Here is an 18823-nt window from a genome sequence, read left to right as displayed (position 1 = left end):
GGTTCATCCATGTTGTCACGTACGGCGGGATTCTCTTTGTTGAGACTGAATAATATGCCATTGTGTGAATACACTATACTTTCTTTGTCCATTCATCCATCCATTTAGGTTACTTGAATTTTTTGTTGGAATTGTATTAATTCTAAATATTATTTTGGGGAAAGCCTGTATCTTTACAGTATTGTCTTCTAATTCAGGATGATATAGAAAAATCACATCCATTGTTTCCTTAAATATATTTAATAAAGTTTTAATTTTTTTATAGCAGGCTTGCATGGTTTTTGTTAGATGTAGTCTAAATCCTTTATACTTTTTCTTGCTAAAGTAAGTGAAAAAAATGCTTTTTATGACAATGCTATTAGGTATACTTGAAATTAGCATTTATATTTTGATTTTGTATCTAGAAAACCTGTAAACTACTGATCCTAATATTTTTCTGAGCATTTAACATATATGATCATTACCTAAAGATGAACCATCTTCCCTGTGTTTGCTGGAATTATATAGCTATTTATCTTCTTTTAGTGGTTAGCCTAGCTATTTTAACATATATAATTGAAGTCTAACATTATCAATGTCCTGCTCCTGAATAATACAAGAGACTTAGAATTCTTTATCTCCAGATATCCCTTTTTCAACATATAAGCTCCTGTGGGCCACAATTATAGTTCTTTCCAATTAGACATTATTAATATTTTTTTCTCTATTTTTTTATTATATTATGTTAATCACCATACAGTATATCATTAGTTTTTGATGTAGTGTTCCATGATTCATTGTTTGCGTATAACACCCAGGGCTCCATGCCCTCTTTAATACCCATCACCAGGATAACGCATCCCCCCACCCCCCTCCCCTCTAGAACCCTCATTTTGTTTCTCAGAGTCCATAGTCTCTCATGGTTCATCTCCCGCTCCGATTACTCCCCCTTCATTTTCCCCTTCTTACTATCTTCTTCTTCCTTTTTTTTTTTAACTTATAATGTATTATTTGTTTCAGAGGTACAGGTCTGTGATTCAATAGTCTTATGCGATTCACATCGCTCACCACATTATTAGTATTTTTAAATAGATTTCTGTGCTTCTTTGCTAACTGTTCTTTCTTACATCTCAAACTCGCCTCTGGTGTCATTTTCTTTCTACCTGAAGTACATCCTGTAGTGAGGGTCTATCGTAGTAAACTTGTTCAGGTTTGGTTGTCTAAAAATGACTTTGTTTAATTCTTGTTTTTAAAAAGTATGTTTGCTGGTCTTAGAATTCTAAGTTCACGGTTATTTTCTCTCATCACATTTAAGATATTATCCACTGCTTTCTGGTTTCCAGTTGTTGCATTAAGAACTTAGCTATTGATCTAAATACTGTTTATTTGTATCTTTTTTGGAACTCTAGTTAGACAAGTATTGAGCCAGACACTCTCTCCTACATCTCTTTTGCACATTTTTCATCTCCTTGTCCCTTTCTCTTCAATCTTTATTTCCAGAAGTTCTCTTGCGTTCCTTGTATACAATTCCTGGTCTCACAAAAAAATAATCTTTTTTTAAAAATTGAGGTATAGTTGACACACAATGTTACATTAGTTTCAGGGGTAAACATAGTGATTCAACAAGTTTATATGTTATTCTACTCTCACCACAAGTGTAGCTACCATCTGTCACCATACAACGTTATTATAGCATCATTGACTATATTCCCTATGTTGTACCTTTTAACCCCATGATTTATTCATTCCATAACTAGATGCCTATAAAAAAGTAATCTCTTCTTCCTTGCTCATGTTTCTAAACTTCTTTTTTATACATTTAAACATATGCAATAATTACACATTGTGTGTCCAATAATCCAGCATTTTAAGTCTTTGAAGATTTATTCAGTTTTCCATAGATTAGCCAGTTCTCATTCATGGTGCCTTGTTTCTCTGTGATTTTCATGCTTGTTAACTATGAGTGTTCATTGTCCTTAAAACTTTTTCTCTGAGGGTTCTTTGAAGACTGGGTTGAATTTGTGCCCTTTAGAGAGGACTTGTTTTCCTTCAGCAGATCACCTGGGTACATCATCAAGCAAAGACTAGCTTAAATGTAATTATTGAGGGTTTTAAAAACATATAGCTGTGATAGTATGGCCAGCATAAATTCAGGCTTAAGTTAATAAATTCACAGCAGAGACCTTTTTTTCCCCTTCCAACCAACACCAAGGTCAAGAAAAGCAGGTTTCTGTGCATCCATTTTGAACTTGTTTTTGTTTTTTAAATATTGATCACTCAGTTGGAGCATATGTAGCCTTTGGGCTTATAGCTTTATTCTGGTTTTCCCATTACACTCTTCCCCTTTTGTGGGTTCAGGCTTCTTCCCTTGTTTCTCATACTCTGTGCAGCTATCAGAGATGGATTTCAAGGAAGAAGGTTGTGTTAGAGACCCTTGGAACAAAAATGGGCTTTTAGTGCTCGCTTACCTTCCTGGATTACTGTTTTCAGGTTTTTTTTTGTCCTCTGAGGATTCCTTACTAGTATACCAACTCAATCATGCATTTCAACACACACACAATTTATCACGCGTTTTAGTTGTTTTTGTTATGAAGTTTTCCATACCGCTGTCAAGAAACCTTTTTAAAAACTTTTAATTATGATATTCAGATCATCTTTCACGTCACCTTTGGTGCATAATCTTCAAGCTTATGTGTAAAGCTACCTAACATAGGTTTTATGAGCATATGTATTTTAAGCCATATGCCAGTTAAGATAGAAAACTGGCATGTGTGATAAATCCATAAAGATCACTAAGGTTATGGTTACTCTTCTTAAGGGTAAAAATGTGAGAAAGCCATTTTGTTAGTTACTGACTTAGTAAGTTCTGATAAGAAGGATCTCGGATGAGAACTGCATTTTCTGTCCATTTTGTGCCAGTGTTTGCTCTACTGCTCACTGTCTACACCAGCAAGAATGTTGGAGTTTTACTCACATCGTGTATGTAAATAACAAATGGTTTGGTTATTCCCATCCCATCCCATGATTTGGTAGGTTGACATAAAACAAAAATGATCAAACTTGCCATGTGTCAAGGATGTGGTTTTAGCAGGAGATAGTTTCAGAACTTTTGGATAACATAAATATTTATCACAGTCTGCTTTGGGTATGTTCATATGCATGTGCACAGTTTGTATTGGATTGACATTCCCTGATTATGCTATCAAGCAGTTAGCATTTGAAGAATCTTAACCTCATTTCGATGTGTATTTTATAACTTGGGCAAAAGCTACATGTGTACGCATATGAGAAAGGAAATAGTACTGCAATTTCATTCTCAAGTTATTCTAGAACTGGTGCGCTTATGCGTAAGAACTAACATGAAGTCGGTGCCCATGAGGCTTGTACTGGAAGGAAAAACGTGGACTTCTGCCCAGACTGAAAGCCCAGTAGTTCTTGCATCTCACCGGTGACAGTAAATCCTTGATATCTCTGAGAAAAATATGCGTATATCATCCCAGGCAAATGTGGGTCTGGTAGGTGTGCCAGCCTTGAGTCATCTCACAGACGGGATATTGTCTTTCCTACTTACACAACTTTCTCAGCATATGCCAATTATTATGCCAAAAATAAAAGCCAAGCAAGGAAAGCATTAGAACTGCAGAGCCATTCCAAGTGCAAAATTCCAATTATCAAAGCCTAAACACAAGCCTTTTATTAAAAAATCCACTTTGATCTGGGCTGTAATTGGCACACTTTCTACTAAGTGACACTGGCAATTTAGTGTTGCGTTTCTATGTTATTTTTCTTTGGCTAGTAGTAACAGAACATGATAGCAAGCGGAATGCTCTGTTCAGCGGAGACGGAGTGCTGGATGAGAGCTTGGACCTACCTCAGACTGGGGCTCCTCTGCTGTTTGGGGGTGCTGGTTTAGCTCTTGTTTCACAGAGGTTTCTGAAGACCAGCTCGTTTCATTGCCAGCTCATCAAAATGCATCTTAATGATTTTTCCAGCTACCAATGGTCATATCTACCCTAAATTTTCTGCCAGGGGTGTCAGTCACATCAGACTGTGGCACATAAAAGTCATCTGGTTTTCTGAGTTGATAACTGATGACAATAAGCGAAAGTGGTTTATGGAAATTTTACATTTTGTAGTATAGCGAGTTCCTCATATAGAATATATTTAGCTGTTCTTAATAACAGAAGAGAAGCTATAAAAATCTCCCAAAAACACTCAGTGCTGAAGTTAGAACACTAGAACAGGGCATGATTCCCATTAGCATCCAGGTAAGTAGGCAAGAGCCTGACATTTTCTTGGACTAGGATGGTTGTCTGAGGGAACTGGTTCAGATAGAACAGTAAGAACTGTGGCTTCCAGGCCATATTTCCAGAAACAGTTCAGGTTCTTTCATCTGAAGAACAGACTTTGATTAGTCCATGGCTGTTAAGTGTTTTCTTTCTAAATTCAGAGCTTTTGCAGATATTAAATCTATACCTGATGATGGAAAGGATGAGGAACATGGGTAGGGCACTGGAATATATATCATGTCCTGCACAGGAACATTCTAAATATGCACTGTATCACTTCTCCTGCAACCCTACAAAGTCATTGTTAATACCCCCATTTTACAGGAGAGGAGGCTCAGCTCCATAGAACCTGAATGACTTACCCTGGGTCACAGACATAGTGGAGGTTACTTACCTAAACTAAGTAGCCAGGGCTAGGATTTATACTTGGTTTCAGGTGTCTCAACCTCCCAATCAGTGTTCATTCAATGAATCTCTATTCGATGGAATTTCTGACAGTGAGAGCTAAGTAAATAATAAAATAATAATAATGAATTCAGTACAACATTAGTCAGCAAAAGGGAGAACAAAAACAGAACAGAAAGTTGAGAAGGAAATCAAATCAGGGGATGAATTTTCTTAATTTGGAGGAGAAACTCGTGCAAGGCACAAAGCCCAAGAGTCAGTTTCCCTAACCTGTTTATACTTTGTATATGAGGGTATAACATATATTAATGGATGCCATCCGTAGGCCAGACCCTGAGCTAGGCACTAGGGATATGACAGTTGGTGTAAGAGATAGGCACCCATCCTCGCCTTGTACGCTTCTAAAGCAAGAAGAAGCACCAGTCTGAAACAGATGAGCACAGTACATGCAGGTGCTCCGTGAGAGTCTGTTGCGGGCTGACCATAGTGACAGTATGGGGCTGGCTGGTCTGGAAAGATCCCTGAGGAAGCGCAGAAGTAGGGACCATGCCAGGCAGATGGAAAAGCATGCATGTTGACTCTGTAACAAGCATTTGAGGAAGAAAACATTTAATTTTTTTTTAAAGATTTATTTATTTATTTATTAGAGAGTGAGAGAGAGAGAGAGAGAGAGAAACAGCATGAGAGGGGAGAGGGTCAGAGGAATAAGCAGGCTCCCCGCTGACCTGGGAGCCTGATGTGGGACTCGGTCCCAGGACTCCGGGATCATGACCTGAGCCAAAGGCAGTCACTTAAACAACTGAGCCACCCAGGTGCCCCTGAGTAAAAGAATATTTATGAGTGTTCTGTGCACAGCAGAGAGAGCAACGTGGGGAATGGCAGGAGTGAGACTCTTGAGCAGGAGAGCCCAAGCACGTCCGTCCTATGGAAGTTAAAAAATGCTGCGTTTTGTCATAATCACCATGGAAAGCCATGGAAAGGGTTTCTGTGGCACAATGACAGTGTCCATTTTTATGATTCAGTTCAGAATGGGAACTGGATTAGAAGGGAGACCAGACGAGTGATGCCATGGGGCCCTTCAGGCAGGGGAGAAGGTGGGAAATGCCAGTGGCTCAGAGGAGGGCAGTAGCAGTGACGATGGAGGGCAGATTCAAGAGATGTTTGAAAGATAGACTTTGCAGACATGGAGATGGACTAAATATGGAGAGAGAAGGGTCATTTCAGAGACAGCTCCCACATTTCGCCTATTTCATAGTTTCTCTCCCTCCTATGTGTTGGAACCTTGCAAATAACCCCACATTTCTCAACTTTTTTCACAATCAGCCCAGTCAGGTGGGAAGGGCGGCCAGCCATCGGGAGATTTGGAGGGACAGGTGAGAGTTTGAGCATAGGAGTGAAAGGTGATTTGAAGCTTTTTAAACAATGAGTACAACATCATTTTCTTTTATTTTTTTTCTCCCTCGGAATCAAAATAGGAGAACTCACTGTGAAAGAACCCAAGTTTCTCGATTTTGAAGTCAGACATGAAGTACGACTCATCGTTTTAGCGGAAAGTAGGGGGCACAGAGCCTACAGCAAAGTAACAGTCTTGATACAAGATGTGAATGATAACTTACCATGCTTTGAGCAAAGCGTTTACCAAGTGTCAGTGTCTGAAGGCCTGTCCCACAATGCGCACATCATACAGGTAACAGAAGTGTGTTTTGTGTATGTGTGTATGTGTGTATGGAAATTATCATCAGTCTGCATCAAAGTATCTAGAGCCTTTTTCTAGGACATAAATGTGTCTAGGGCATGTAAAATGTTTGATGAACTGGATGAAACCTTAGCTCGAAGGAAGTCCGGAGTTTCTGAGTTCACGCTTCTTCCTCTCTTCATCCCGTGCTCTTAGTGCCCACCTGCTTTCTCTAGGGACTCTGCCCGACACTAGCAGCGAATCCACAGGGGCACAAAACTCAGCTCAGCTTATCATGTGTACAACTTAGAGGGGAAGTCGGAAAAGTAAGCATAAAATTTAAATGCATGTTAGTCATGTTAAATAGAAGTGCCCATTTAATGTCATGAGAGAAAAGAGGAGAGACAGACTCTTCCTGGAGGAAAAGGATAAAACTTCGTAGATGAATGGTATTTGCACTTGGTCTTCAAGGGCAAGCAGGCACTCGGCCGGCGGAAGCACAGCTGGATGAGCATGGACGAAGGCACGGACCCATGGAAGAGCTCCCTGGGTGCGAAATTTGCAGACATTTCATGTGAAAGTCCCAGATCCACTGTTCCCGGGCCTCACCCCATCTCAGCAAGGAGGCCTACGCCATGAAAAAGAGGATCTGTTTTTAAGGCAATCTCGTGCAGGCTCTAAGACCCCTCACCCTTGATAGCCTCTCTGCCTGCTTCAGGAATCGGACCCAGTTCCACCTTTCCCTTCACAGTTGAATTGCTCTTCTGTCTTCAAGAACCTGGACATTGGGAAATGTACAACCTCTTGGGAATCTGCACAAGAAATCCGTATAAAAACCCCTTCCTGGCAAAGTCAGGCTTTCCCTCTGGCCTCTCTAACCCTGCTACTGTGATCCAGCCCATAGTGATGATTACCCCCCTTCCTCTCTGGGTCGAGGGGGTCAGGGAGCCTGAGGACGTGTTAGAACACCTTCGGGATGAGACCTCCCACAATGCTCTACTGTATGGCTACCTCCACCTGCGTCTGGAGAGACACCTTCCTTTGACCTTCAGTTCAGCTCCAGATGTACAGGTACCCCTCTGTTGGTGCTGACAAGACCAGTGGAGTCTTGGCCATCTTGGAATCTTGGCTCTGTGCATCCCACACAGTCCAGGATACCTAGGATTTCCTCCGCTGTTTTTGCAGACTTGTGTTATATGACAGTGCCCTGTTCCATTTGCCAGCCTGTTCCAGAAATGCTTTGGTTTCAGCCATGACTGAGAAGAAGGGGAGGGCATTCATTTGCCCCATCTGTATCACTCTGTGCAGTGATACATGTTCAGGGCAGATGACAGAGACCTCCGGAGCCACTGTGGTGCCTGCTGTCACAGAGGACCCCTGCACCGGGGCGCTACTGCATTGTACCTCTTCATCGTTCATGCTCACCTGGATAGAGCTAGACTGCTCCATGTGGAACACAAGAAGGAAAGATACCTTTAAAGCCCAGGTACAACAAATGGGAAGGAGCCTGGCCCACCAATGTGTCAAATTAGGTCAAACTTCAAGAAGGCCGAGTCAGGGACAGATACAAGGACCTTCATTCTTCATATTTTTAGATCATTTAATTTGTTCCAGGAAATCAGAACTGCCATTTTGCTGTGTCCTGTTCAGATAAACAGGAATGTCGAAGGCTCTGGAGTTCTAGCACTTATGGTAGTTCTTGCTTTTGCCATCACACTGCCCATGGCCCCCGCTTTTGGTTACAGCCCCGCCAACTTCTTTTAGGAACTGCCCATCCTCTGTCAGCTGCAGTCTTGCTGAGATTGTCAGTCAAGGTAGTGACGTGTCCTCCGTCCCCTGCCCAAGGCGTTGTCATCTGCCTCAGTCTCGTGTAGGCTTTCTCTCCCTTGGATCTGAAACTTGAGTGGTAAGACACCAGCACAGAGGCGCATTAGAGCTGATTCATCTTGGTGGCAACAACTCAAAAGAAACTGTGCCCCTGGGGGTCCCAGGTCCTTGGCCTTCACCCAGACACCATCTTTCTGATACATTTTTCCTGGTTAAGTTTTCCATAGTGGATATGTGCTGCTGGCATCCTAAAACCCTAACAGACACAGCTCCTGGGAGACCTACTCTTGGTAACACTTGGAAGCATATGGACCCGGAGGATATGAAGGGTTTTATTCTGCCCAGATGCACATGAGTTTCTTTTCCTGATGACCTCCAAGGAACTGTGCATTGCTGCCTTTCTTTACTAAGTAGCTGGCTTGTGTGCCCTCCTGATGAGGTCCTCAATGTCCCACTTGGGCGACTCAGGATCCCCTGAGATCTGATGACAGTGTGAAGGATAGATGAGAGTGGAGGGAGTTCGAGGCCAACACCCGTCAGGACATCAGTGCAGTCACCCAGGAGAGAGATGATGGGAACGTGAGATCAGGCCAAGGCTGAGGGGCACAGAGGATAAAAATAAGTAGAAAAAAATACAAAAACAATGAATCGTGGATCACTACATCAAAAACTAATGATGTATTTTATGGTGACTAACATAACATAATAAAATAAAATTTTTAAAAAAGGAAGAAAAAATTTTAATTAATCCATCAACTTATTCTTAAGCAAGATCTTGAAACCACTAATAGAATTAATTTTTTATTAAAATGTAATACAGACTAAATAATACATCTCCATGGAGAATTATGCAAGACTTTTGTCTCATCCTCAACACTACTTTGATAATTTACCAAATAAATGATCAGGATCTAATTTGTTATAACACACTAAATCTAGGCTATTTCATTAATTAAAAATCCTTCTAAAATGAGACTTTCAATAAGATACATAAAAAAATCCACATATGGCCAATTTTACAGGCAATACTTTAAGCAGGAAATACAACAAATTAAAGACTACCATTCACTATTCAGAGATTTCTTTCCTTCTCTGGTACTGGTATGAACCTAAATATAGTTGGATCTTCTATTCAAGCAAATTAGAATTTTTTTTCAAGTTCAGTGCCTCATTTTATTGTACTTTACTTTATTGCACTTTACAGAGATTGTTTTTTTGTTGTTGTTGTTGTTGTTTGTTTTACAATCTGAAGCTCTGTGGCAAGCGTGCACCAAGAAAGTCTGTGGGCACCATTTTTCCAACAGCATTTGCTCACCTTGTATCTGTGTCACAGTTCGGTAATTCCTGCAGTAGTCACACATTTTCATTATTATTATATTTATTATGGTGATGGTGATCAGTGGTTTCTTGAGATGGAATCTATACCTGGTGAAGATGCTGTGAAATTGTTGAAATGACAGCAAAGGATTTAGAATATTCCATAAACTTAGTTGATAAAGCAGCAGCAGGGTGCAAGAGGACTGTCTTCAATTTTGAAAGAAGTTCTGCTGGGGGTAAAATGGTACCAAACAGCATCACAAGCTACAGAGGAATCATTCGTGAAAGGAACAGTCAATCAATGTGGCCAACTTCATTGTTGTCTTATTTTAAAAAATTGCCACAGCCGCCCCAGCCTTCATCAGCCACCACCCTGGTCAGTCAGGAGCCATCAACATCAAGGCAAGACCCTCCACCAGCAAAAAAATCATGACTTGCTGAAAGTCAGATGATGGTTAGCAATTTTTAGCAATCAAGCATTTTTAAATTAAGGTATGTACATTGTTTTTTTTAGATATAATGTTATGCTGTTGCACACTTAATAAACTATAATATATGCACTGGGAAACAAAAAAAATTCATTTGACTTGCTCTATTACAATATTTGTTTGATTTGGGTGGTCTGGAACTGAACCCGCAATATCTCTGAGGTATCCCTGTATTTTCGCCTCTTGCCTAAAACTGTGGTTCAAAACATGGGCTACGCCTACTGAAAGTTATTTGGAAGTCCTTTGAACAAGGCTGCAGAACACTTTGCCCACCCATTACCTACTATATTATAAATGTAAGTCCTTTGATCATTGTTTTTAAAGTGCGTTTGGCAATCCATAATTCTTTCATCGTGCATTTGTCTGAAGAACAGTCTTAACCCATCTTGCAGATGAAATCCTTATCTAACGGAAGAGCTGCTTCCTCACAGGTTTTTGCTGCGGACCTGGACAGTGGGATGAACGGCCTCACTGAGTACTCCATTCTCTCTGGCAACCAAGGGGAAGCATTCCACATTGATGCGCGGAGTGGTGTGATCACAGCAAACGCGGTTTTAGATTACGAGCTCACCAGCTCCTACAGGTCTGTCCCAGATTCAGATCCGTTCGCTCAAGTATTCTGCTTGTTTCTGACAAAATTGTTGCTTTGGCCATGACTTCCTGTTATGTAAGCTTCGTTGTAAAATGTGTTGCGCTTTGATCCAACCTATGATCACTCTTTTGATACGCTGAAGGAGTCTTAGAAAGTATTTGCTCTTTGGAAAACGTGATTACACTACAACTTTAGGGTCCCTTGCAATTCTTAGCTTTTATGAATTTTTGATGCTATTAAGTACTAAATGAGAGACATTAAAAATGACAGTATTTGTGAAATGCCTACTGACTGATAGAGCACTCTGCAACTGTTTTTGGTTCTTGTTTTTAAAAATAGTGAAGACTGAGTGACATCTCTCTTTTTAATTCTTTACTCAGTTTCATGGATGAAAGTACAACCCTGTCATCAGGTCCTTGTTGCAGTACTGTGTTCTAATAGAAATGATCTGATGAAGTACACGTTCAACATGAAATATATTTTGTCTAGAGTTTAAGGTGTACAGAATGATGCAGAATTCTATAAAAGAGAGAATAGCAGTGTCGCAGGTCTTCTGGTTATTTTAAAAAGTCAGGGCTACAAAAGTCTAGCTATACATACAGATATATTTATGGCATCACGGTCTATAAAAGAAAAAGGAAAAGACTCTAAGGAACCAAAAATGTCCGGGAGTGGAGATTGCCTCAACATTGGTAGCCTAGCCTTCCATGGAATTCTACCCTTTGACAAGAGAAGGTGGTTTCTCTGTGAGTGCCACTGAAGAGAGAGCCCTACCTATATGGGTGAGTGGGGGAAATAACAAAGGTTTATTCTGTAGGCCTATTGGAGTCAAGGCGCACCCATATACTGGGACGCCTTCAGGAAGAAAACCTAAGAAACTTAACCTTGTCTATCTCTGGAGAAGTGGTCATGGGGGAAACTGGGGTCAGAGGCTTGGCTTTCTCAGTATGCATTTTAGTATATTCGTGTCATATTTTCGTATGTTCTTCCAAAAGGCCTTGCACATACAGTGGTTCCTTTAATCCTTCTGGTCGCCCCCCAAGGAAGCCGAGTTAGGTGTTCTCTCATCCACTCTGAGACAACCAACACACGGTGGCTTGCGGGGCCACGGAGCCAGTTAGTGATCCAGCAGAGGCTCAGGCCCAAGTGTTCTGATGTTGACTCACCCTGTTTCCACTGTGCAAGCTACAGAGCCCATCTTCTACATGGGGAAGAAGCAGGCAGATGAGAGACCTGCATGCCGGTGTTCTTTTAGGCCAGACTGCTTTCACGTTTAATGAGGAAAGGGCAGTAGATGCATGTGGCTGAGCGGCAAGAGCCGATTACAATGGATCTGTTATTAATTAACTGGACTGGATTAATTGACCTCTGAAAATCTTTCCGGCTCTAAAATGTTGATTGTTTCATTCTTTTTTGTTTAATATATTTCAAAATATTACTTCAAGAGCATTTTAAAAGTTTAAGACCTTACCCTGTATTAATGAGTAGGATTTTTTTTCAGTAATATTTTAATGTAATTAATTGTTATGATGCTTATTGTATAAACATATTAAAACCGGCTGTCTAAATATGTTAAAACCCATTGCGGCTACATGGTTTCTACAGCCATCTTAAGCATAAAGCCATTTTTCTCTCTCTGTAGATGACTACAGGTCGGTCTCAGCCTAGTGGCACCTGAGTGATTACAAATTCAGAGATTATCGAAGGTCTGCTGTGTTCCAGGAACTAAGCACTTCCGGGTTGTAATGACTTTCTGTCCTACTGTTCTTACTCAATGGAGCCTAATTAGTAATTAAACCGGACTCCTTTAAGCTTTTTCCTATTTGCGTCATTGTTTCAATGTTCCGAACATCTAAATTGGTCCCAATATTGAAAAGTGCCCCTCTCCAATTCCCCATGAAGAAGAAAAGCAGGAGTGGAGAGAATTTTAACTAAACACACACTGCCACAGAGAGAGACAGAGACAACCACACACACACACACACACACACACACACACTCACACTCACAGTCTCCACTATCACCAAGGCGAGGAAATATTTTAAACCTCCCGCCTATTCAGGTTCTCCCCTTCCTCCTCTCCCTTGTGGCTTCTCTTCTTCTTTAGGGCTTTCCCTGATATTTCAAGGAGCGGGAAATTCAGGATGCTTGTCCCCTAGCCTGCTACATCCTTAGTGAATGCTTTGGAAATGGTACTGTTCCGCTTTTAACTTTACTTTTGAAGTTGCTATTTTGTCCAGTTGAAGAAAATATTCCCAATTATAACCCTCTGTTTTACAATATAAAATGAGGGAGGAAAAGATATTCTCAGTTCTGATTATAGTCAATATACTATAAATAAAAATTAAGTAATCTTTAGGCCTTATTTTAAAGCCACATGTAAGAAAACTCAGTGGAGAGGTGATGACCAACTCTAAAATAGACCTTAAGTTCTATCTGACTGGCATTTCTGAATTGTAAAAACTATTTACTAAGCGTGAGGCTGGGGATGTAAAGACACATGCAAGTGTTCTTGTTTTTAGGGAACTCAAAAATCAAGCGCCATTATAACCCATGGCAGGCAGCATATTAATAATCACAATAGTTGCCATTTATAGAGCTGCTTTATATGTCGAATTCTCATAACAGATTAAGATTTACAGAAAGAGGAAATTAAAGTTCAGAGAATACAGTTGTTTGCCAAGAATACACAGCTAGTAAATGGTAGAACTGATGGGATTCTTGCCCATGTGAGAGGTCCTAGTAGGGCTTTCTATTGTATCATGCGAATGCATCTGCAAAGTGCATACCTGTGTCTTTACGAAACATGAAACAGGGAAGAAAAACTTCAGGTAAATAAGAATTAATTTAAAGGTTTAAATATTCAATTTCTGTAGCATAAATATTCAAGTTCAAAGAGCAGTTACTGCCAAGAGCAACGCTAAACTCATACTCTCCACTGAGAGCTCATTATGACCGTGAGAGAAATACTGAGAAACAAGTATTGTTTACAAGGTAGGAAGTTGGCTGAGATGTTCATTATCTTTTCCAAAATACGTGACTCATAAATAGCAGAGCTGGGATTGCAACCCCATTCTGTTGACTCTCCATGAAAAGAATAAAAGACTTTCAGGCCAAAAGCAGGAAAGTCACGGATATGCACAAGTGTTTATAAGGTATGTTTGGAAGTAACAAGTGGTCCAGTGCACCTGAGAAGCACCTGTGTGTGGGGTAATGAAAAAGAGGTTGGGATGTGAAGGAATAGGAGGAATGTGGCCAGAAGTACAAAGTTTCAGTTACAAGATAAATACTGGGGATGTGATCTACAACATGATGACATCGTTAACACTGCTGTGTGAGATAGTTGCGAGTTGATAAGAGAGAAGTTTTAAGGGGTGCCTGGGTGGCTCAGTCAGTTAGGCATCTGCCTTCGGCTCAGGTCATGATCCCAGGGTCCTGGGATCTAACCCCACATCGGGTTCCCTGCTCAGTGAGAAGCCTGCTTCTCCCTCTCCCTCTGCCCTCCCTGCTCATGCTCTCTCTCTCTCTTCCTCAAATAAATAAATAAAATCTTTTAAAAAGAGTAGTTTCAAGAGATTTCACCACAAGAAAAAAATCATTTCTCTTTTTTTGTATCTGTATGAAATGATGGATATCAAATCATTATGTTATACACCTTAAATTTACACAGTGGTGTACGTCAATTATACCTTAGTAAAATTAGAAACAAACTTATGATGATCTGAAAAACAAAACAAAACCAAAAAAAAAAAAAAAAAAGAGGCTGGTAGATCTCAGGCAAGTTTTGAGGGACTTCATATCCCATATAATGGAAATTGTGCTTGATTCAGTAGGGCATATAAAAGTCTAAGCAAGTCAGTGCATGGTCAGATCTTTATTTTTAAAAGACATCTGGTAACAGATACATTGCAAGACAGAGGAGGACCAGCATCAGACAGATTAGTTAAGCTAGACAATGGTTGTGAAAGATCTGCTAATGAGGATAAAGCAGTGGGGATGGTAGGAGGGAACATACTTACTAATTGATTCAGGTATGGAATCCATAGGAACATGGTCAACAGTTGAATTTCTTCAACAAGGAAAGAGATAGAAAGTGATTCTGAAATTTCTTCATAGGAAAAGCAGGAATTGGAATTGGGGTTGGAATGGGGATTGGGATTGGGATTTTTTCTGGGCATTTTGAGTTTCAAGGGCTAGTGCAAGAACAAAAGTTCAGACATTCCTTAGGTGATTAAAATACTGATCTGGAGCCTGGGAAAGAGGTCTTCATCCAAGATTTAGATTTCAGATTCATCCAGGGAAAATATGTAAAATGGAATTACCTAGGGAAAGTCCGCAAGATGAGAATTTGGGGGATTATCACTACTTGAGGATCAAGCAGACAAATAGAAGCCAGCAGAATAGATTCAGGGAAGAAAAGGAACAGAACCTGGAAAAGATGGTCATGGAAACCACAGGGAGAGGTTGGACTCCATAAAAGAAAAGGGTTTCACAATGTGTTTGGATTAGAATCCACTAGAAGTGTTCCTTATTTTAAGGAGTTTAAGGAGATGTTATATACATATTTCTTATTTCCACAAGCTCTTTCTTGATCTTTCTGCTTTTCCATAGCATCTTGTTCTTGTTTCATCCTGCATTGCCTTCTGATAGCTCTCCAAAGACATAAATTAGAACTGTTTTTTCAAGATCTCTGTTTCTTTCAGGTTTATTTCTTCTCCTCATCTGTTCTACACTCTTTTTCGTGTTGGAGACTTTCTGTAAGTAACTAACGATCCTCGCTTCTGAGTGAGGCAAGAGCAAAGTCCTCAGAATCTCTGAGTGGGCTGGCAGAGCTTATCAACCAGCACACTTCGCTTTCAGATGAACCAGAGAGGAAATTGACTACTTTGCAGGACGACATACAAATGACAATATTTCTCCAGGGGCAGACCCGCAATATTATTTACTCTGAAGATGAAAATCTTCTGGGAGTGAAGAGCAATGGGCAAGGGGACTTGATTATTCTGTGTTTTGAGTTTAAAATAATCGTCAAGCTATTTTTAGCTCAATATGTCACCCCACCCCTTGTTGTGTCTTGTGTCTGTCATTGGTTATGTGGGGGCAAATCTGTTCCCCACTCATCCTTATCTCCCTCCAGATATATTTCAATCTGTGGTTTCCTGTTACCCACTTATCTGTAACCACTCCCAAATCTGCTTGCATTTTCCAGAAATTTGTTGGAACTTCTCACCACCTCTACCCACCAAAATCTTCTCCGCTTTACTGTTAGCCTTATGGATATATACCTTATTTTAAATTCTTTTGCTATCATTATCATAGAATCTCAGGAGGAAGAAGAGATAAAACTTGTGTAGTTAAAACCAGAAGTCATAGCTCTTCTCTTCATTGGTGTTTCTGATGTTGGCTGATATGTTTGTTTTACTTAGAATTTCAGAAAGAACATGGAATTCTGGGTAGACATTTAAGATACTGTGGAGAGGGAGTTTTGAAAAATTCCCTTCCACCTTCAGTATTTGTTAAAGCAATCAGAAAGGATACCGCCTGGTCAAGGTCCCATCTAAAGTTTAAGGTGATAAAAGAAGCTTCCTGTGGTTGGTAGAATAGGGGAAATATGCTCTGAGTTAGAACGGACCGGTTCAAAATCTGGTCAGTTTCATTTATAATCTCTGCTGATGTAATAATCGGGGCAGCCGTTCTGAAACCTGGAGCCAGTTGGACTGGTTACAACCAATAGTTTTACAAAGACTGCCAAGGAGCCATCATAGAAAAGTTGAGGTCTCACAGAAGTTATGTGTAGAATCTTGGTGGATCTGCCTTCATAATTTTCCATCTGTTCTTCAAGCTATTGAGGAACTGTTTACTCGTCTTTTTATTTTGAAACTGAATTGTACATTTTACTCCGTATCAAAGATTCTCATGTTTTCTAAGTTGACTTAGACATTATATGGAACCCCTGACACTGTAACGTTGTAAAAATCACGGCGGTTGCAACTATAGCCGAAGAATCGACAGAGCCATAAATGTGATGTCCTGGCTGAGCTTTTACTGTGACACTGGGGAAGGGCAGGCCACAGAGGCAGAGAACATTATGATTTGTTTATTTTTAGTAAAATATTTCCATATGTACCTGACTTATGTTCCTGCTAACAAAACAAACTTTCCACATGGAATGATTCTTAAGCTCCAGAAGTGTGAAATTCAAGTAGTTGTTTTACTGATGTCCCAGCTCCGATAGCATAGAAGGCAGCCCGTGTGCTCCACGAACAGTAGATAAACAGGGATTATTTGCTATAAAGTGGGATTTAAGCCAAGAAAGAGTTGATGCTTATTTTACATCATTTTAAAATGTAAGATTGGGAAGATAGACCACTCATCAGGTAAGCTAAGGAAAAAGAAAGTGGAAATGTGTCAACTTCCAAGACTCAGTTTCTTAAAGGGTAGTATCAACCACATGCTAAGACTAACACCAGTTTTGAGGTAAAGATTATGTTCTGATGGGCAACTTGCATCATTCCTCAACTACCCTCCTGGAATTCATAGTGTTTAGAGCGGAGTGAAAAGCTAATGGTTATACATTAGGGCATGATAGATGCACAGTAATATATATCCTTGTTGAAAATATATAGTGGAGCTCAGACAGTAGACACAGGCTTTCCAGTCAGCCAACACCTGGGCTTGAATCCTGGCTCTGTCATACAGTACATTCATAATCTTAGACAAATCTTGAGAAACCAGCCCTCAACATACATTTTTTTTTTTAAATCAAGTAAGATGCATAGCTCACCTGCTCTCAATAAACAGGAGCGGCAGATAATCAGTCAGTAAGAACAAAGGGTGATGACTGCTGTGTCAGAAGAATGTACAGGGTGCTGTGGGATTGAGAAAGGGGCATCCGAACCAGACCGGAAGTCAGGGAGAGCTTCCCAGAGATGTGAGCTTTGGGAGATCAAGAGGGTAGTATAGGGACAGTAATTCCAGGCAGAAGCCAAGACATTGGAGGTCATGTGTATGTGCTCAAGGCCTGGACTACCTCTTGTAGACGTGAAGAGCCAAGGAAAAGTTTTCAATAGGGAAGTCAGGTTTTCAATTCAGGATGTTGGATGGAGCAGTTGAGTGGCAGTGTGGGGGATCGACAGGGGCAGATGAGACTTGCAGTAGGGAGATTGGTGGACAAACAAGTACTCCAGATGGGAAAGGATATAATGAAGATGGAACATTCCAGGTCAAGATGATAAGGGGATGAGGCTACAGAGACCAACTTGTCCTGGTTTGCCGGGGACTGTCCTGGTTTTTTTTTAAAAAACAAAAACAAAAACCTGAAAGTCCCATGTCCCAGGAAACCCTTCAGTCCCGGGCAAAGCAAGAAGGCTGGTCAGCCTACCTGAGGCTCTGAAGGCAGGACTGAAATGGTTGGGAACGCCGATCCAAGTGATATTGAGAAGGTAAAATCTGTAAGACTCACAATGAGTTGGGTTTTGGAAGATTGGTGACAGAAATGGAGAAGTTGAAGGCACTAAGAAGGTTTTGAATTTAGTTGCTGGAGATAGTTGTACCATCATCTAAGAGAGATGAAATCACTGCATATAAATTCTTTCGGATCATAGACTTTCCCCCCTACTCTGTAGTTCTAGCCAATCATGCATTTTTGTACCTGTATTAATCATGCAGCATCCTCTCTTAATTCTACAGTTTCTCTTGATTTTGAATCTGGATTTAAAAAAATATCAGTACAAAGCAATCTCTTAGTGGCTCTATCTTTGTTGGTACAGTAAAATGGAAATATGTAGTAATATCCAGGCCATGCATGGTAGGGTGGAGGGAGTCTACTTACCCAAAGAACATGTATTGGTGTTTGTACTTTTTAGGTTATCCTTGGTAGGAAAGGACTGAATTCTACAGTCTGTCTCCAGAAAAGGCTCATTTGTAAATGCCACGTGATCCCTGGTTGCTTGCTGGATTTGATGCTCTAAACCAGTCAGAAATAAATAAATTTCAGGCTACCATTCTTTTTTTTTTTTTTTTTTAAGATTTTATTTATTTATTTGAGAGAGAGAGTACACACACAAGCCAGGGGTAAGGAGCAGAGGGAGAAGCAGACTCCCTGTTGAGCAGGGAGTTCAACACGGGGCTCGATCCCAGGACCCCGGGATCATGACCTGAGCCGAAGGCAGCCGCTTAACTGACTGAGCCACCCAGGCACCCCCAGGCTACCGTTCTGATGAAATAAATTTTTAAATGAGGCCGTTTAGAA

At 40.5% G+C, this 18823-nt stretch overlaps 1 protein-coding gene across 1 annotated transcript in view; it reads left to right on the top strand.

Moving 5' to 3' along the window:
• DCHS2 (dachsous cadherin-related 2) overlaps positions 1 to 18823 on the top strand; it is a 248112-nt gene that overhangs the window by 215939 nt on the left and 13350 nt on the right. The window contains exons 15-16 of the mRNA XM_032413042.1: positions 6149 to 6360; positions 10412 to 10563. Coding sequence (XP_032268933.1) covers positions 6149 to 6360; positions 10412 to 10563 — 364 coding nt within the window. The remainder of the gene's footprint in view (positions 1 to 6148; positions 6361 to 10411; positions 10564 to 18823) is intronic.

Source organism: Phoca vitulina, unplaced genomic scaffold (assembly GCF_004348235.1).
Source record: "Phoca vitulina isolate PV1807 unplaced genomic scaffold, GSC_HSeal_1.0 scaffold14, whole genome shotgun sequence".
Lineage (NCBI taxonomy): Eukaryota > Metazoa > Chordata > Mammalia > Carnivora > Phocidae > Phoca > Phoca vitulina.
Note: the sequence above shows the minus strand (reverse complement) of the source record. Positions and strands in the feature narration are given on the sequence as shown.